At 47.7% G+C, this 20695-nt stretch overlaps 1 protein-coding gene across 1 annotated transcript in view; it reads left to right on the plus strand.

Moving 5' to 3' along the window:
* Nucleotides 1-20695, plus strand: part of DPF3 (double PHD fingers 3) — a 212403-nt gene that overhangs the window by 125499 nt on the left and 66209 nt on the right. Inside the window, 1 exon segment of the mRNA XM_060098008.1 lies at nucleotides 7006-7113. Within this exon segment, the coding sequence (XP_059953991.1) occupies nucleotides 7006-7113 (108 nt within the window).

Raw genomic sequence — 20695 nt, forward strand, 5'->3', positions numbered from 1 at the left:
TCTATTTAGGTCTTCTGCCCATTTTTGGATTGGGTTGTTTGTTTTTTTGCTATTGAGCTGCATGAGCTGCTTATAAATTTTGGAGATTAATCCTTTGTCAGTTGCTTCATTTGCAAATATTTTCTCCCATTCTGAGGGTTGTCTTTTCGTCTTGTTTATGGTTTCCTTTGCTGTGCAAAAGCTTTGAAGTTTCATTAGGTCCCATGTGTTTATTTTTGTCTTTATTTCCATTTCTCTAGGAGGTGGGTCAAAAAGGATCTTGCTGTGATTTATGTCATAGAGTGTTCTGCCTATGTTTTCCTCTAGGAGTTTGATAGTGTCTGGCCTTACATTTAGGTCTTTAATCCATTTTGAGCTAATTTTTGTGTATGGTGTTAGGGAGTGATCTAATCTCATACTTTTACATGTCCCTGTCCAGTTTTCCCAGCACCACTTATTGAAGAGACTGTCCTTTCTCCACTGTACATTCCTGCCTCCTTTATCAAAGATAAGGTGACCATATGTCCGTGGGTTTATCTCTGGGCTTTCTATCCTGTTCCATTGATCTATCTTTCTGTTTTTGTGCCAGTACCACACTGTCTTGATTACTGTAGCTTTGTAGTATAGTCTGAAGTCAGGGAGCCTGATTCCTCCAGCTCCATTTTTCGTTCTCAAGATTGCTTTGGCTATTCGGGGTCTTTTGTGTTTCCATACAAATTGTGAACTTTTTTGTTCTAGTTCTGTGAAAAATGCCATTGGTAGTTTGATAGGTATTGCATTGAATCTGTAGATTGCTTTGGGTAGTAGAGTCATTTTCACAATGTTGATTCTTCCAATCCAAGAACATGGTACATCTCTCCATCTATTTGTATCATCTTTAATTTCTTTCATCAGTGTCTTATAATTTTCTGCATACAGGTCTTTTGTCTCCTTAGGTAGGTTTATTCCTAGATATTTTATTCTTTTTGTTGCAATGGTAAATGGGAGTGTTTCCTTGATTTCACTTTCAGATTTTTCATCCTTAGTATATAGGAATGCCAGAGATTTCTGTGCATTAATTTTGTATCCTGCAACTTTACCAAATTCATTGATTAGCTCTAGTAGTTTTCTGGTAGCATCTTTAGGATTCTCTATGTATAGTATCATGTCATCTGCAAACAGTGACAGCTTTACTTCTTCTTTTCCCATTTGGATTCCTTTTATTTCCTTTTCTTCTCTGATTGCTGTGGCTAAAACTTCCAAAACTATGTTGAATAAGAGTGGTGAGAGTGGGCAACCTTGTCTTGTTCCTGATCTTAGTGGAAATGGTTTCAGTTTTTCACCATTGAGGACGATGCTGGCTGTGGGTTTGTCATATATGGCCTTTATTATGTTGAGGAAAGTTCCCTCTATGCCTACTTTCTGCAGGGTTTTTATCATAAATGGGTGTTGAATTTTGTCAAAAGCTTTCTCTGCATCTATTGAGATGATCATATGGTTTTTCTCCTTCAGTTTGTTAATATGGTGTATCACATTGATTGATTTGCGTATATTGAAGAATCCTTGCATTCCTGGAATAAACCCCACTTGATCATGGTGTATGATCCTTTTAATGTGCTGTTGGATTCTGTTTGCTAGTATTTTGTTGAGGATTTTTGCATCTATGTTCATCAGTGATATTGGCCTGTAGTTTTCTTTCTTTGTGACATCCTTGTCTGGTTTTGGTATCAAGGTGATGGTGGCCTCGTAGAATGAGTTTGGGAGTGTTCCTCCCTCTGCTATATATTGGAAGAGTTTGAGAAGGATAGGTGTTAGCTCTTCTCTAAATGTTTGATAGAACTCACCTGTGAAGCCATCTGGTCCTGGGCTTTTGTTTGTTGGAAGATTTTTGATCACAGTTTCAATTTCAGTGCTTGTGATTGGTCCGTTCATATGTTCTATTTCTTCCTGATTCAGTCTTGGCAGGTTGTGCATTTCTAAGAATTTGTCCATTTCTTCCAGGTTGCCCATTTTATTGGTATAGAGTTGCTTGTAGTAATCTCTCATGATCTTTTGCATTTCTGCAGTGTCAGTTGTTACTTCTCCTTTTTCATTTCTAATTCTATTGATTTGAGTCTTCTCCCTTTTTTTCTTGATGAGTCTGGCTAATGGTTTATCAATTTTGTTTATCTTCTCAAAGAACCAGCTTTTAGTTTTATTGATCTTTGCTATCGTTTCCTTCATTTCTTTTTCATTTATTTCTGATCTGATTTTTATGATTTCTTTCCTTCTGCTAACTTTGGGATGTTTTTGTTCTTCTTTCTCTAATTGCTTTAGGTGCAAGGTTAGGTTGTTTATTCGAGATAGTTCCTGTTTCTTAAGGTGGGATTGTATTGCCATAAACTTCCCTCTTAGAACTGCTTTTGCTGCATCCCATAGGTTTTGGGTCGTCGTCTCTCCATTGTCATTTGTTTCTAGGTATTTTTTAATTTCCTCTTTGATTTCTTCAGTGATCACTTCGTTATTAAGTAGTGTATTGTTTAGCCTCCATGTGTTTGTATGTTTTACAGCTCTTTTCCTGTAATTGATATCTAGTCTCATAGCATTGTGGTCGGAAAAGATACTTGATACAATTTCAATTTTCTTAAATTTACCAAGGCTTGATTTGTGACCCAAGATATGATCTATCCTGGAGAATGTTCCATGAGCACTTGAGAAAAATGTGTATTCTGTTGTTTTTGGATGGAATGTCCTATAAATATCAATTAAGTCCATCTTGTTTAATGTATCATTTAAAGCTTGTGTTTCCTTATTTATTTTCATTTTGGATGACCTGTCCATTGGTGAAAGTGGGGTGTTAAAGTCCCCTACTATGATTGTGTTACTGTCGATTTCTCCTTTTATGGCTGTTAATATTTCCCTTATGTATTGAGGTGCTCCTATGTTTGGTGCATAAATATTTACAATTGTTATATCTTCTTCTTGGATTGATCCCTTGATCATTATGTAGTGTCCTTCTTTGTCTCTTCTAGTAGTCTTTATTTTAAAGTCTATTTTGTCTGATATGAGAATTGCTACTCCAGCTTTCTTTTGGTTTCCATTTGCATGGAATATCTTTTTCCATCCCCTTACTTTCAGTCTGTATGTGTCTCTAGGTCTGAAGTGGGTCTCTTGTAGACAGCATATATATGGGTCTTGTTTTTGTATCCATTCAGCTAGTCTGTGTCTTTTGGTGGGAGCATTTAATCCATTTACATTTAAGGTAATTATTGATATGTATGTTCCTATTCCCATTTTCTTAATTGTTTTGGGTTCGTTATTGTAGTTCTTTTCCTTCTGTTGTGTTTCTTGCCTAGAGAAGTTCCTTTAGCATTTGTTGTAAAGCTGGTTTGGTGGTGCTGAACTCTCTCAGCTTTTGCTTGTCTGTAAAGGTTTTAATTTCTCCATCACATCTGAATGAGATCCTTGCTGGGTAGAGTAATCTTGGTTGCAGGTTTTTCTCCTTCATCACTTTAAGTATGTCCTGCCACTCCCTTCTGGCTTGTAGAGTTTCTGCTGAGAGATCAGCTGTTATCCTGATGGGGATTCCCTTGTGTGTTATTTGTTGTTTTTGCCTTGCTGCTTTTAATATGATTTCTTTGTGTTTAATTTTTGACAGTTTGATTAATATGTGTCTTGGTGTATTTCTCCTTGGATTTATTCTGTATGGGACTCTCTGTGCCTCCTGGACTTGATTAACTATTTCCTTTCCCATATTAGGGAAGTTTTCAACTATAATCTCTTCAAATATTTTCTCAGTCCCTTTCTTTTTCTCTTCTTCTTCTGGAACCCCTATAATTCGAATGTTGGTGCGTTTAATGTTGTCCCAGAGGTCTCTGAGACTGTCCTCTGTTCTTTTCATTCTTTTTTCTTTATTTTGCTGTGCAGCAGTTATTTCCACTATTTTATCTTCCACCTCACTTATCCGTTCTTCTGCCTCAGTTATTCTGCTATTGATCCCATCTAGAGTATTTTTCATTTCATTTATTGTGTTTTTAATCGATGCTTGATTCGTCTTTAGTTCTTCTAGGTCCTTGTTAACTGTTTCTTGCATTTTGTCTATTCTATTTCCAAGATTTTGGATCATCTTTACCATCATTATTCTGAATTCTTTTTCAGGTAGACTGCCTATTACCTCTTCATTTGTTAGGTCTGGTGGGTTTTTATCTTGCTCCTTCTCCTGCTGTGTGTTTTTCTGTCTTCTCATTTTGCTTATGTTACTGTGTTTGGGGTCTCCTTTTTGCAGGCTGCAGGTTCGTAGTTCCCGTTGTTTTTGGTGTCTGTCCCCAGTGGCTAAGGTTGGTTTAGTGGGTTGTGTAGGCTTCTTGGTGGAGGGGACTACTGCCTGTGTTCTGGTGGATGAGGCTGGATCTTGTCTTTCTGGTGGGCAGGTCCACGTCTGGTGGTGTGTTTTGGGGTGTTTGCGGACTTTTTATGATTTGAGGCAGCCTCTCTGCTAATGGGTGGCGTTGTGTTCCTGTCTTGCTAGTTGTTTGGCATAGGGTGTCCAGCACTGTAGCTTGCTGGTCGTTGAGTGAAGCTGGGTGCTGGTGTTGAGATGGAGATCTCTGGAAGATTTTCGCCGTTTGATATTATGTGGAGCTGGGAGGTCTCTTGTGGACCAGTGTCCTGAAGTTCGCTCTCCCACCTCAGAGGCACAGCACTGACTCCTGGCTCCTCAATTTGGGATGATTTGTTGTCTATTCATGTATTCCACAGATGCAGGGTACATGAAGTTGATTGTGGAGCTTTAATCCGCTGCTTCTGAGGCTGCTGGGAGAGGTTTCCCTTTCTCTTTTTTGTTCTCACAGCTCCTGGGTCTCAGCTTTGGATTTGGCCCCGCCTCTGCGTGTAGGTCGCCGGAGGGCGTCTGTTCTTCGCTCAGACAGGACAGGGTTAAAGGAGCAGCCTCTTCGGGGACTCTGGCTCACTCAGGCCGGGCGGGAGGGAGGGGCACGGAGTGCGGGGCGAGCCTGCAGCGGCAGAGGTCGGCGTGACGTTGCACCAGCCCAAGGCGCGCCGTGCGTTCTCCCAGGGAAGCCGCCCCTGGATCCCGGGACCCCAGCAGTGGCAGGCTGCACAGGCTCCCGGAAGGGCGGTGTGGGCAGTGACCTGCGCTCGCACACAGGCTTCTTGGAGGCGGCAGCAGCAGCCCCAGTGTCCCACGCCCGTCTCTGGGCTCCGCGCTTTCAGCCGCGACTCGCGCCCGTCTCTGGAGCTCCTTTACGCGGCGCTCTTAATCCCCTCTCCTCGCGCACCAGGAAACCAAGAGGGAAGAAAAAGTCTCCTGCCTCTTCGGCAGCTCCAGAGTTTTCCCGGACTCCCTCCCGGCTAGCTGTGGCACATTAGCCCCCTTCAGGCTGAGTTCTCGCCGCCAGCCCCAGTCCTCTCCCTGCGCTCTGACCGAAGCCCGAGCCTCAGCTCCAGCGCCGCCCGCCCCGGCGGGGGAGCAGACAAGCCTCTCGGGCTGGTGAGTGCCGCTCGGCACCGCTCCTCCGTGCGGGAATCTCTCTGCTTTGCCCTACCCAGGTATGTGGGGAGTTTCTTGCCTTTTGGGAGGTCTGGGGTCTTCTGCCAGCGTTCAGTAGGTGTTCTGTAGGAGTTGTTCCACGTGTAGCTGTATTTCTGGTGTATCTGTGGGGAGGAAGGTGATCTCCGCGTCTTACTCTTCCGCCATCTTACCCGGAAGTCTCTCTTAACTTTTAAAACCCCCAAAATGGAAGACAGCAGATGGGAATAGGGTCCTGATGTTTTCTACTCATGGTCCTACGTCTAGGAAGTGCCCCTCTCATGGGAGGCTGCCTGTCTCTAACAGCTGTCACATGCCATGTTTACTACAGAAGACCGAGTTGTGACTTCCATGCAAGTGAACTGGAACATATTCTTCCATTCATTCCCTCCGTCACTCACTCATTCTGCAAATGTTTAGTTTGATTCTTCTCCATGTCAACCATAGTTCTGGTTCTGGGGATTCTGACCTGAACAAGACAAAGTCCCTGCCCTCACCAGGCTTTCACTCTAGCAGGAGTGGGTCAGTGGGCTTGCTGGTTCATTTTGGGGTGCATTGAGCAGTCTTTTTAATCTGCAAACCGCCTAACCAGTCTTCAGCCCTCTTCCTCTCCCCTCAACCTCCACCCCCTGCCCTTTTCTCTGGGAACAAACCAGGGTCTAGTGCAGGGAGTCCACATTCCTCCAAGGCCTCTGGCTGCCCAGCATATGCCACAGGAGCCACAAGAGTGTTGTCTGTTGAGCAGGAAGGCTCCTCATGGGGTGCTTGGCATGACAGACGATGCTGGTGTGGAGCTTTCGTGTCAAAAGCCAAATCTAAATGCTGATTCTTGTTGGGAGACCGTGTGACACATAAGGCCAGCAGCTGAACTCCTGCCCATTTTTTTTTTTTTTTTTTGTAACCCCCAGGCAGGTGGGCAGGGCTGTACAGGTATGCTGGCTATGCAGGCTTATATTCTGATGGAGGTGGCACAGGGCTCCCTTTGTTTTCAGCGAGCTGCCAGCAGCTATCAGTGGGTGGAAGAAGCCAGTGAGTAGGAGATCTAGAGCCCTGTTCCTGTTTCCTTGAAATGTTTCCCAATCCAGGCTGTCTGTAGGTAGACAGAATGACTTCTGCTGCTCCACCTTGAAGGGAACCTGCTTGACCTGGACAGAGGGGCACTTGATGGGCAGTAGCTGGATATGCACTGCCTTGGAAACACTGTGATGAGGGTAAATCTGGAAAAGTCCTTCTTGTGGTTTGGAGGTCCCTCTGATCTTCTTCCTAGGCCAAGAGAGCCGAACTGATTTTGGTCACAGTGATGGCTCATTTTGGCATGTGTCTACTGAGGCAGCATGGGAGAGCAGACAGAGCAAGGGTCCTGGGGTCAGATGACCTAGATTCTGCCTGGGCTCTACCATCTACCAGCTGTGTGACCTTGACAAGTCACGTCACGTCTCTGGGCTTCACTTTCCTCACTGTGAATGAGAAGGTTAGATCCAGCCTGGAGCCTTTAATCTTTACACTGTCTCTGTCCACAGGCCTTGCCCCGGGCCAGCTGTACACGTACCCTGCCCGCTGCTGGCGTAAGAAGAGACGATTGCACCCACCTGAGGATCCGAAGCTGAGGCTGCTGGAAATAAAACCTGGTCAGTGCCCTGTGGAGCTTGGCTGGGCCAGCGATGGGAGAGGTCGGGGGTGCTGGGCTGCCTGAGGACAGGGTTGCTCCACCGCTTTGTCCGTAGAGCTGAGTTTTCCAGGAGAGGGAACGTGCCTACATGGCGCTCTCAGGAATAAACACATCCACGTGCCCCCAGCCTCACCAAGCTTCTCTCCCTCTAGGTGTTTCGGGCCCTCCCCTTCCTCTTGTCTTTCTCTTGCCACCCCAGGAGAGGAGAGCAAGCAGGCACAGTGTAGGAACAGGCCCAGGATGAATGACTTTCCCAACAGAGCCAAAGGAGCTGCAGCTCTTTTGGGCCAGGTGATACCTTCCCATGGCTTCAAGTAAGGAAAACTCGTCCCAGACTATTTCAAAGGGGGACAGTGCACCATGTACCCTCTCCCACCCTTACTGGAAATGAGCTAATGGAGCATCTTACATGAGCGGGGCCAGTCACTAAAAATAGAACCCATCTTGGACATGGAAATGAAAGAGTTTGAGTTCAAAATTTGCCTCTAGGTGATGTTGATTGCTTTGTGGCCGTGCAGAAGGAATTCGTTAGTTTTCTTGACTACTGATCTGTTATTACACTTCCGAGCGGGTGGCAGTCTTCAGACCTTGCTGCAGCAAGGCCAAGTGATTGCCCTGGGTCCTTAGCTTTAAGGGAATGTCTGGTTTGGGGGATGCCAGAGCTGCGACATGACTCAGAGTGGTGGCAACAGTGCTGTTAAGCGGCGCAAAGGCAGAGCTGACATGCCCCCTCCCACTGTCACCAGACAACGCAGGCCCGTCAAGGCCGGCTGCCTGGCAATGTTACCTCACTCCTGCCTTTCCACACTGGCTCCTTAGGCTGTGTTTTTTCTGCAAAATCTCTACTTAACAGTTCTTCAGGATGCTTTCTCACAGTTCCCTTGTTAAGCATGCTTCAAATTTTCACCCTAACTCACATTTCACTTGTGCAAAAGTTTTATTTGTTAGGGGTGGGTGCTCCACCCAAGTTCTCAAATGGCCTTGCCCAATTTACAGACCCTTGCAGACACTCCAGGGTGATGACTGGGGTTGGCCCAAACTCCCTGAGATGCAGGTTGTAGGAGAGCCGAGTCTCCTGGATCACGATTGTGAGCCACGTGTCATTTTACATTCTCTAGTAGCCACATTTAAAAAAGGAAAAAGAAACAGGTGAAATTAATCTTAACAATAGATTCTATTTAACTTAACATATGAATAATATCATTTCAGCGTGTAATCCGTATAAAAATTACGAACGAGGTATTTTACTTTTTTGGGTATTGTTTTTTAATTCCAGTGTGTATCTTTTAACACATTTCATTGCAAACTAGCCACATTTCAAGTGCTTGATTGCCACACGTGGCTAGTGGTCCCCATATTAGCCAGAGCGGTTCTAGAATTACACTCAAAGTGTAATCCAGTTAAGGATGACCTCATCACTCATCCATGCCACTTCCAAGAGACCAGGACTCAGACCACTTCCAGATCTGGGACAACAAAGGAGGAAGCCCATACCTCCAAAAGAAATTGTTCTTATTGACAATCGTTTATGTTTAATAAAGAAACTGTAGATGGTGTGGAGTCATGCCATACTGACTTGTGGTCCGGCCACCTGTAAGTCTTCAAAACCAGTGTTTCTCAAACTTCAATGGGCGTTCTGGGGATGCAGTCCTTGGGATCTGATAAAATGCAGATTCTAACTCAGCAGGTTTGGGGTGAGGACCAAGATTCTGCATCTCTACCAAGCTCCTAGGTAATGCCTGTGCTGCTGAGCTCCCCTTGACAGGCTCTAGGAATGCAGTTATGTCTGTGATTCTTGGAGCCTCCCTTGGGCTCTACCATCAGTAGAGTTCTCAGGGGAGAGAGTTCCCCTGACTTGTGAGAGACTGGGCACCGGCCTGGAGAGGAATTGTCTCAAGGCATGAGTTTCCTTCCATGTCAGACCTTTCTATGCATAATAAGGAGATGCCACAAGCAATTTGTCATGCCAACCCCCGGTTTGTCCCTCCTGTCTTCCTTTGCGTCCCTGCCTGAGTCCAGCCAGTGGCGGGCAGCTTTCAGCAACAAAGGCCAGGGTTAAACGTGGCTTAGACTTGTCCTTGACCCCAGGTCTTCAGAGCTGAGAGCTTTGTCAGGAAACCAGGTCAGGGCAAGGGGAGGGGGTGTCCACTCAGGAATCTGAGGGACCTTGGAGCAGGTCTGAGGGCAGGGCTGCAGAACCGTCCCCTGTTTGTTCAGCCCCCCGCCCAGCACAGAGCTCATCTATGGCATCACAGGGTGGGGAGTGGGGAGCCCATCGTGGCTGCTGTGAAGTCGTTTGTTCCTGGGCTAAACTATACACTGATGGAGTCCTCCCTAGGCCTGCAGTCCTCATCCCATCTCCCTCACTGTGAATATGCCATCCTGCCTATGTTTCTTTACTACTTGCTGAAAATAAAAATGTGTCTGTGTGTGGGTGGGATGAGGATGAGAGCTGGGGCGAGCTCTTTGGAATTTGAAAGCGTTCTCAACGTCCCTGGACCTATGTGTTTCTCACGCCTGACATCACCCCTCCGATCAGTCCCGAATAAACATCTTGCAAACCTCCCACTTGCCTGGGCGTCTGAAGGACAACACACGCAACATTATTTCTCTGCGCTGACTGACAACGGAGTTCAGCATTCTCTGCAGCTTGCACCTGGTTGCAGAGGTGCATGCAAGGTGTTTCAGGTTACAGCCATCACAATTCAGGCAATGTGAAGAGGGACAGTAGCCTGGTGCCAGAGAGGGGCCTCCCCTGGACCGTTCCCCCAAGAATGGAGGTCTGTCCTTGCAAAGGGGAAGCTGAGCTGGCAGGAGAGAAAGGTGGATAGTAAATATCCACCAGAAGGCCCTGAAGCCGGGCAGATGTTGGGCAAAAGCCAGCTGATTAAAAAAGAGCCTTTAACTTCACTTTTTTTTTGAATGAGGAAAAAGGGCTGGGAACAAACTTTTACTTGTGTCCTTCTGGGTTAAATTCTCAGATAGTCTGCTTCGATCAGTTTAGCATCTTCTGACCCCAGACCTTTTGGTCCCTGTGGTCTGGAGCAGATTTTATCTTTTTTTAGAGGTTGGGAAACCGTGGCACTGAATTAGGAAGTTAATTTCCGAAGGAGATATCAGTGGTGAAGCCAAGGAAAAGAACCCTATGGGGGAACCTATTGGAACTGGCGCCATGTTGCTCCAGGACTCAACACACACATTCATCCTGGTGTCTCAGACCTGTAGGGCTCCCGGAATGTATTTGAGGCCTTGTAATGCCCTTCCACTCCGGGACACTTGGGGAGCAGCCTGGCTCTTTGCCACACTTGCCAAATTCCAAGGGTGATGGGAAGGAAGGCAGCCAGGAATAGGGTTCTGGTTCTTTCTCTTCGTTTTTCTTTTGGCAGCCACTCAGTGACTGGGCCTGAATGACCAGGATAATCACCGCCCTACCACATGTTGGGGAACATGAACAGTCAGGCAGGGACCTTCAGGGGATGGTAGGCTAGGGTACAGCCCCAAAGCAGAGGGTGCCATAGCTAGCCAACAAGCAAGTCCCAGGGGCCCTCGGAGGGGTGCCCCCCAAGGGGGCGGTCCAGGCAGAGGCCTGAGTCCCACCTGCGAGGGCAGCAGTGGAGAGGCCTGCTTCGCCTGCCTAGGGTGCTGTCCCTGCCGCACTGAACTGCCAGAACTCTACAGATGGGAGCAGGCTGTGGCCAACTTCCCCAGCTTTTGAAAATCCTGCATCTTAATTAGTTCCCTACTGCTTTTGTACATGGCCCACATTTTAATAATCTCCGGGCTTCTTCCACCGTTTTCTCTCTGATGGTCGGCGCGATTTCTCTTCTCCTTGAGGCAGTCCCCCCGACTCCTCCAGCACCCTCCCAGCCCAGGAACAACTTACGGAAGGCCGCTGATGTGCCAAGCATGTAGCCTGAGATCGATGAGCCTGTCAGCTGGCTCCCTCTGCCCCCGCCTCCCCGTCTCCTCACAGGGATGAGCCAGGTGGGGTGGGCGAGACTGGGGGAGGCTGAGGCAGGGACCCGTGGAGCCCCCAGCCAGGTGTGAGCCAACGGACAGCGTGACCTTCCCCCGGCCCACAGAGGAGTCTGGCTGTGTCCTTCCAAGGGGGAAGGACGCTGAGCTCCCATCCCATATGTCAGTGCTTATCTGTCTCTGCGAGGGGGTTTCTTGAGCGTGGTATGGTGGGGAGAATGGATGCCTTCAAGTGCATCAGGGGGAAATGACCAGTCATTTATCTCTTTCCTGCCGTGTCAGAGCTGCAGCCATCCACCCTGGAGGCCGGCAACAGCAGCTTTTTCACAGCTCTTGTTGGCCTTGTGAGCTGGAGAGAGGTGGGCAGGCCACTCTGGCCCCTGCTTCGTGCCCTCCTGGCAGTCTGGGGGAAGGCGCTGGGTCCGGGGGACTGGGCCTGGGCCTATGACACTGCTCGAGTCTCGCAGGGCTCTGGGAGCCTGGGCTGGCCCAGGAAATGGGCGGCAGCTGGGAGTCGGCTGGGTGGCGGCGTGCACAGCTGCTGCAGAGTTTCCATGGCTGGGTTTTTCAGTTGGACCTGGGGGAGCCATGTTTAGAGCATAGGTTGTAAGGCTGTCGCCCTGTTACGCCAGGGCCTGTTCACTTGTATCTCTCCCTGCTGGAAGGAGCATATTTTGAGTGCAGAGGCCCACCCAATCCTTCATCTGTATCCCCAACACCCAGCACCGGACTTGGCACATAGTAGGTGGACAGCAAAGATTTATTAAAGGGATGAAGGAAAGAAAAGTGCCTGGTGTCTGATCTCAAGCTTGAAGAACGTGGCTTAGCTCTCATCATGCCCATTGCACGGATGAGGGAGACTGAGTGGGAGAGGAGGGGCCTTTGGCAGCTGACCTGACCTTCCCATCTAGCACCCAGCCTGGCCTGTGGGGCCTGTCCCAGCTTTGCCATCTTGCCTCTCTTTGGTTTTAGCCCATAGGGGCCTTCATGATGTCGAACAGCTGTGCTCTGCAGGAGAAAAGGCCCCAAATAGGAATCACAAGACCTGGGTTCAAGTCCAGACCTCTCCACCCACTGGCTGTGTGATTTGGGTCAGTCATCTAACCACTCTGGCCTTGATTCTTCATCTGAAATGCAGAAATGGCAGCTGCTCTGCTTGTTTCCCGGGGTTGTTCTGAGGGTCCAGTGGGAGGGTGGAGCTGGAGGACTTGGCGCTGTGATGCCACCTCCACGCAGTGCTGCTAGGTGGGCCAAGGGGGCCTCAGCCGACCCTGTTCTGTCTCCAGCACGTGCTCATTGCAGGCAGCTCACTGTCCAGCTGGAAGAGTGTGTGCTGTCTGGCCAGAATGGGAACACAGTCTGCCTTAGAGTCTTTTAAAAGCCCGAGTCTAGTATCTTCTATCCTGAGGAGAAAAGACCTGACGTCTGGCTGTGGGATCTACCTTTCCCAGAACCACAGCTTGCCCAAGCTCACCCCTTGTGTCTCAGAACCGAGTCCTCTTGCATACATTGTCCAGAGCACAGAGATAAACTTGGAAGGCTTCCTCTCTGTTTTACTAATGCCTGTCATCCCGTGGTGCTGGGCCAGGCCTGTCTGGCTGGGTCTTTTCTCCTGCCCTTGGCCTAGGCTGATCTGCCTTCTTCTCTGAGAACCGCTCCTCTGTGGACTTGCTCCGGTATGGCTCTGTACCTGTGCCCCTTGGCACTGGGCACCCAGCCTCCTCCACTGCGTGGGGGTGCCCCCTGCTCAGGGGCCAGGGGCCTGCCCTCTGGCTGTATCCAGCAACCAGGACGTAGGCATCATGGGGACAGGGCCCTCTCCTAAGCAACGGCTCATTGGCGGGGCTCCACACCTACTGCAGTCACTCCTAACCAATCTCCTCACTCTGCTCTCACCTTCCTTCAGCTGACTTCACGGTGATCCTGTTAAAACATAGCCATCATCAACCTAAGTGCCCACCAACAGACGAATGGCTAGAGAAGATGTGGTACATATATACAATGGAATATTACTCAGCCATAGAAAGGAACAAAACTGGGTCATTTGTAGAGACGTGGATGGACCTAGAGACTGTCATACAGAGTGAAGCAAGTCAGAAAGAGAAAAACAAATATCGTATATTAACGCATATATGTGGAACCTAGAAAAATGGTACAGGTGAACCGGTTTGCAAGGCAGAAATAGAGACACAGACATAGAGAACAAACATGCAGACACCAAGGGGGGAAAGCGGGCGGGGGCAGTAGTGGTGGTGGTGGGATGAATTGGGAGATTGGGCTTGACAGATATACACTAGTATGTATAAAAGAGATAACTAAGAAGAACCTGATGTATAGAAAAATAATAAAATAAAATTTAAAAAAAATATAGGCATCGTAATGTCACCCTTTGCTTGAAACTACCAATGGCTTCAGAATTAGAAGTCAGCATTCTCTCAGTGGCCTACACAGCCCTTCAAGGCCCCAGAACTCTCTGAACTGGGCTCCTACCCTTTCCCTGGCTCACTGTGCTCTGGGCAGACAGGCCCCAGTTTCAGGGCCTTTGCATGATGGCTCCTTTGCTTAGGACGTCCTTTCCTACTAGCCGCGTGGCCTCCTTCCTGCTCCTTCAGGCTCGAGCTTTCCTGGCCACATCTAAAAGTGGAACCGCCCTCCCATAACCCCCGATGCTCCAGCTTCCCCTCCTCTGCTCTGTGTGTCTCCAGAACATTGATTACCATCTGCCATTCTATGGGTCTTGCTTGTTTATGTCTTGTTTCTCCCCCACTAGAATATAACTTCTAGAGGGCAAGAATTTCTGTCTCTTGTTCACAGCTGTGTCCTCAACACCTAGAACAGAGCCTGGTACATAGTAAGTGCTCAATAATTATTTGTAAAATGAATGAGCAGAGCAAGGCCTCTTCCACATGGTTCTGCTGTGATTACCAAATCTGCAGCGTGGGCCCCCCTGGAATTGAAGCAGCATCTCGGCCTGTGAGCTGAGTCCCATCCTCAGCCTCCTCTGTCCTCTTAACTGCTCCAGACTTGGCTTCCTCGCTTCCATTCCCCCTGGGCCCATGCCCAGTTGCAGGGAGCTGTGTCTCACCACGTCTGATGGTCTGAGAGCGTCGGAAGGTGAGGAGTTTTGCTGAGAAGTACAAGGAGAAGGAGACTTTACAAGGGGCAAAGCGGGGAGCTCACATGAATTGAGCATCCTCCCTCTGCAGACGCTGTATATCCATGATCTCATCTGGCCCTGTAAAAACACCGGGAAGTGGGCTTTGTTGTACAGATGAGGAGATCAAGGCCAAGTGTGCAGTGTAGGGTACAAGAGCTGAGATTTCACCCCAGACAGCTTCTTGCACTTTCCAGCAATCTGTATTCCCTTGAGCCATTTCACCACTCAGTCCATTCCCACCGTCCTTCCGCTCCCTCACCTTCCCGCTAAGTTGTATCGACGTGGTCTGCTGACCAGCCCAGTGGTGAGCTTCCTTTGACAGTGTGAGTGTTTTTCTGTGTCTCAGGGGTGAGGGAATGCTTATCTATGGTGCCAGCCTCTGGGTGCTGCTTCCAGGGTCCCATCACTGCGTGTTGGCTTAGGGGTGAGTGGGTAGGCACAGCAGAGAGTGGGGACCACAGGGCTCTTGGGGCCATGATCAGTCCTCCTGTTGTGTGCATATCTTGGGCTCCTAAAAGAAGCAGTGACAAGGGCCTGCAGGGTGCAGCCTGGGTGATGGGTCCTCATTGAGAACCCCATCTGTTTTGAGCTTTATGAATCACAAAGCAGGGAGTCAAACGCAGCCGAGAAAACGGCACCCCTGAGGAATGCACAGATGGATTCCTGGGCCTGCCACCATCTCAGGAAATCAGGGCTTTGGTCCCCTCCAATCTCTTCCTCCATAGGGTGAGAGATAACAATACCCCTCTCCTTCCCCATGAGCCCGAGAGCCTGTTGGGCATAAATGAAAAAATGATTCCTAAGCTTCTTGCTCCTTGGTGTAAGTTGATGTATAAACCCACGGAAATGTGATGAGATTAACTCCTCAAAATAATAAGTGGCCAGAAGAGAAAACTGCACATTTGTATTTTTAAAGAAAAACTAGTGTCAGGTGGAAAAAAAGAAAATCTGAGCACTCGTGATGTAGCAGGAGGATTGTCTGCCATTGTCTGTGGGGTTTCTACCTCCTTTGCACCATAACTCTATCTCCAGGCTCCTGCGTCAGAGAACGCCCGTGATGGATGGACGGATGGATGTGCCTTGTCAGGGTGTTTCACCACGATTTCCCTGGGGGCAGTCTGTCTGTTGGCAGAGCACAGCCTCCCCAAAGATGGTATCTCTTGCAAACTCGACAGCTAACAGACAGCTCCTCTCTTTGTATATGTCCCCAAAGAAGAACTGTCTTAATCTGTTTTTTTTATGGCATATTTTATTGTAATCCATATATGACTTGCAGGTTCCCAGTCCTCCATCCTGAGGCAAAAAATGCACAAGGAGTCAGAGGCTCTGTGAGCCTGTGACATCCAAGCATTTGCATTTTTAAATGACCTGGGATTTAATTACTCACCGTGCTCCCATGTTGCACTTTCAGTCTCGTCTTGCCTGCATCCTGTTAATGAGCTCAGTGGTTCCAACAACCCAGTGGAAGCCTTGCATTTGGTGCATTGGGTGGCAGGCTTGGGGCACCTGTGTCAAAAGCCTGTGGCTTTGAACTCCACCTGAGAGGATGGCTGACCTGTCCACAGCCCTGGGGAGAAGCCATTGCTCTTCACTGGTGACTTTTTCTTTTTTTTTTTTTTTTGCTTTGCTTTTATTTGTGCTTTCCTTTCCTCCCTCCCTCCCTCCCTCCCTCCCTCCCTCCCTTCCTTCCTTCCTTCCTTCCTTCCTTCCAAAACTTTCTATGCTTCAATCCTTGTTTGTCTGAGAGGTTTTTTCTTATTTGGAAACTGATTTGCTTCAGCTTGCACAGAAGCTGTCTCTGGTGTGATGGATCGTGCTGGAAGTCACCCAAGGAGTATCTCTGTTCCCAATTAGAAGTGCAGGCAGTGCTGCGTACGGGGGCCTGGGGAGGTGGCTGGCTTGGGTGACAGCTGCTGCCGCTCCGGAGAGAGTACCGATCCGTGGGTTTGTATCCATGTGTATAAAATCAGGCTAATTTAAAGATGAATTAGGTGTGTGTGTTTTAGACCATTTTCTTTTAATGTTAAGTGTTTGATGGCTCCTGTCAGGTTATACGGTCCCCAAATTTGTGCGAGGGTCAAAATGAATACGCTTTTAAAGAATGATTAAATCTTTTATCCAGATGAGCTGTATTAGAATAAAACCGAATCAATGAAATCCCTAAGGGCTCCATAGGGAGCGTGTCTAGGACGTGCATTGTGCAAGAACTTGGACCTGTTACCTTATTTTTCCTTCCCTCTGGGACCTCCTGTGGTCTGGAGCCAGAGAATGTACCCTCTGCTGCTTTGTTGGGAGGGCACTGGTTAGCCTGTCACTCTGACCTTGCAGGCTTTACCCATAGTGCTTTGAAACGAGGGTTTGCCAGGGGTCGGCTAGAATGTTGTTCTGGAATGGTGCTCAGCCGGGTATCAAGTAGACAACACTAAGAGAATATTTAATGTCCTTCCATTTTTTAGAAGGAAAATCATAGCAAAGGTTGCTTTTAATTCTGTAAACCTGTAGTGTTTAATACGGTAGGCACCAGCCACGTGTGGCCGTGGAACACTTGAAATGCAGCTAATCTGAATTGAGATGCACTGTAAGTGTAAAATACTCACTAGATTTCAAAGACTTAATGTGAATAAAATAATGTAAAATATCGCAATAATTTAAAAATATTGATTACACATTGAAGTGATAATGTTTTGGATATGTTGGGTTAGATAAAATATATATTAAGATTCATTGTGCCTGTTGCTCTTTACTTTTATTAATGTGGCTACTAAAGAGTTTAAAATTACATGAATGGCTTGCATTATATTTCTATTGGACAGCGTTGCTGTGCCATTAAATCAGAATCATTCAAACTTTGATAATAATAACATGTAGCATTTATAGGACACAGAACATCCCAGGCTCTTTACTATATGATCTAATTTTGAATCTTGTTTTGAATAGAAAAAAAGCAAAGCAAAAATTGGTAAGCCTCCTTTTCCACTCTGTTTCTCACTCTAGTTTTTGTGGGAATCTTCTCAGAGTTTCTTTATGCAGTGTATTACCATATTTAATTCTCACACCAACACTATGAAATACGTACTACGATCATCCCTGTTTAACATATAAGGAAACAGACTTAGAGGTTTAGGTAACCAGCCCATGGTCCCTTGGCTAATACATGGCAAGGCCAGGGTTTGACTCCAGGCGTTTCTGAAAGCAGAACTTCTATGAGCCAATTAAATATTTTGGTAATTAGGCAAGGATAATGCCACTAAATTTCTCTGTGAGCCTGGGAAAGTCTCTGTGTCTTTCTGTGCTCTACTTTTCTCATTAAGTGATTGGACTCCAGATGCTGTTGGGGGTCCCTTCTAGCTCTTCGAGTGTAGGAGAGCCCATTTCACTCTTCCCATTTTGCTTCTCTTCTCCCTCATGCTTCTGACCCTGTGCCCATCTCAGAGGATCAGGACCAGAGGACAAACAGGGTAGACTGAATGATGGGAAAGCAGGATGGAGGAATGGTTAGCGGGGGAGGCAGAAGAAGCGCTAGGACGAGCAGCATGAAGGAGTTTACCAGTGATGGACAACTCAGTACCGTTGTGCGGAGTGAACACCCCATGGGGATGTTCGTATAGAACAGAGCCCAGGACCTTCACACAGACCTGCCTTCAGCCTCAGCAAAGGTCTGCCTTTTATCTCGAAATATGAAAACTGTGGAGGTGGTCTAGGAGGGCAGTGAACATGCACAAAGGTTTGGGAAACGACTTTTCAGGGAAGGACCAGATTGAGGCAAAGTGAAGTCCATACAGCCTAGAGATTAGGTGAATGGGTTCTGAGGCAGATTGGGGTCAAGGCTGGACTTTGCCCCTTACCAGGTGTCTGATACTGAGCAAGTTTAAGCCTCCCTAAGCTGCAGCATCCTCATCTGTGAAATGGGATGATAAGTGTGCTCACCACTTGGGTGGCGGTGGGGATTAAGTGATACATAGCAATAACAGCTGACACATTTTGAATGTTTACTATGTGCCAGGCACTCTGCATGTACACAAACATATCAGTGCTTGTTGGGACTCAGCCTGAGCCTGCAAACTTCTAATAAGAATACAATGGGTGGGGCTCTTGTCACGATCTTAACCGTGTCTAGGAAAGATCCTTTGGCTGCATTCTTGTCCTGCTATGTGGCTTTCGGTGAAGTTACTTAACTTTTCTGAGCCTCAGGTGACTCATTTATAAAATGAGATGATAGGACTTCCTTGGTGGTCCAGTGGTTAAGACTCCATGTTGCCAATGCAGGGGGCAAGGGTTCAATCCCTGGTTGGGGAACTAAGATCCCATATGCTGCACGGTGTGGCCAAAATTAAAAAAAAATAAAAAATAAGGAAAAGAAAATGAGATGATTAAAGCAGATGATTTGTAAGGTCTTTTCAGCTCTAAAATACTGTGCAATTCTGGAAATAGGATTTATTTAGTGTTGAGAAGGCTAAGGGGGATACTAAAATATGAACTTCATAAATAAAAAAATATATATGATTATTATAAATCTGAGGGATGGTGAACAGCTGTTCTCTTTTGTCTGAGGACAGGGCATGAGGCAACATATTTTAATTGTTTTAGATTAGACATTTGGAAGCCTTTTGTGACTTGGGAGAAAGACTAATGTCATTGGAGCAGGCTCTGGAACTGCACACTCTGAACTCATCAAAGCAGACAGTTGGCTATTTTTCTGTGTGATGTAACTTCACCACACAGCCCTTCCTTGACCCCCGATCTAAAGTAGACACCACCACCCCCGCACTGTATTCTTTCTTCACATTTCACCCTGTTGCTTTTCTCTGTAGCACTTATGACATTTTGTAATTGCATATTTATTTTGTACTTAGCATTTAATGTCTGTCTATTTTTTTTTGAATTTTATTTATTTTTTTATACATCAGGTTCTTATTAGTTATCCATTTTATACATACTAGTGTATATATGTCCATCCCAATCTCCCAATTCTGTCTCTTTAGATTGTCAACCATCTAAAGGCTGGGTTGGTCGCTATTTGGTTCACCTCCTATGTACCTAGATCTAACACAGTGGTTGTCACATAGCAGGTGCTCAGTAAATATTTGTTGAATGAATAAGTGGGTGAATGAGTTTCAGAGGTGGTTGATTTGGGGGTAGTACTTCTTGATGGAGGTGGATCCTCTGCTAGCCTTTTCTTTTTTTTTTTTTTTTTTTTTTGCGGTATGCGGGCCTCTCACTGTTGTGGCCTCTCCCGTTGCGGAGCACAGGCTCCGGATGTGCAGGCCCAGCGGCCATGGCTCACGGGCCCAGCCGCTCCGCGGCATATGGGATCCTCCCAGACTGGGGCACGAACCCGTATCCCCTGCATCGGCAGGCGGACTCTCAACCACTGCGCCACCAGGGAGGCCCTTGCCTTTTTTGGTAAGAAAATCCCAAAGACCTTGTCTTTCAAGGGACTTCAGATACTGTTTCTCCTTCCCACCATCATCTCCTGGGGGCTGGTCATGCATGGATGTGAGTTTCTTCAGTTTTAATGGGCTGCCTGAGCACCCTTTCTTATGGGCTGGCCAGCCTGCATCTGGCTCTGGTGGAGGAGATAGAAGGGGAATGTGGAGCTCCATTTGAATAAAGGCCAGTGGAACGCGGGTTGGTTGTGCTCGTTATTTCTGTCTGTTCCCCCAGATCAGCCTTTTGCCCTTCTTTACGCTGCCCTGTGCCCCAGGAAGCTGACCTCAGTGGCTGCACCAGTGAGGCTCCCTTGCCCTCTGGCTTCTGGTTGAACTTGGCCAGTGGGAGGGCACAGCAGGAAGACAGGGCAAGGAGAGAGAGGTTGGGTGTGTGTACCCGGGTTCTCTGGCCCAAGAGCTCTCCATGTCTCTCTCCAGTTCTTGCAAACACACTCTCTCTGTCCCTCCAGGGATAGCAGGGCTCATGACCCCCCACTGTTAACTGCCCTGCTGCTTCCCCATTCCTTGTCCCCTAATTCCTGTCCACACCTCTGTAAACTCCATACAGGTGGACCATTCGTTCCCCTGACCGTTTGCTCTGGCACCACCCCCTCATGGTCTTGCACCCATCTTACCTAATACAGCGTAGGGACTATGCATCTAATCGCAGGGGTATGAAGTGCAGGGTCCGGGGAGAGGTTGGAGGAATATTTTGTAGTAAATCCAAGTATGATCGCCTGTACCTGAGGTTTCTGGTTTTGTTTTGTTGTTTTTTTTTTTTTTGCGGTACGCGGGCCTCTCACTGTTGTGGCCTCTCCCGTTGCGGAGCACAGGCTCTGGACGCACAGGCTCAGCGGCCATGGCTCACGGGCCCAGCCGCTCCGCAGCATGTGGGATCCTCCCAGACCAGGGCACGAATCCGTGTCCCCTGCATCGGCAGGCGGACTCTCAACCACTGCGCCACCAGGGAAGCCCTGAGG

The sequence above is a fragment of the Mesoplodon densirostris genome, chromosome 4, assembly GCF_025265405.1.
Source record: "Mesoplodon densirostris isolate mMesDen1 chromosome 4, mMesDen1 primary haplotype, whole genome shotgun sequence".
Lineage (NCBI taxonomy): Eukaryota > Metazoa > Chordata > Mammalia > Artiodactyla > Ziphiidae > Mesoplodon > Mesoplodon densirostris.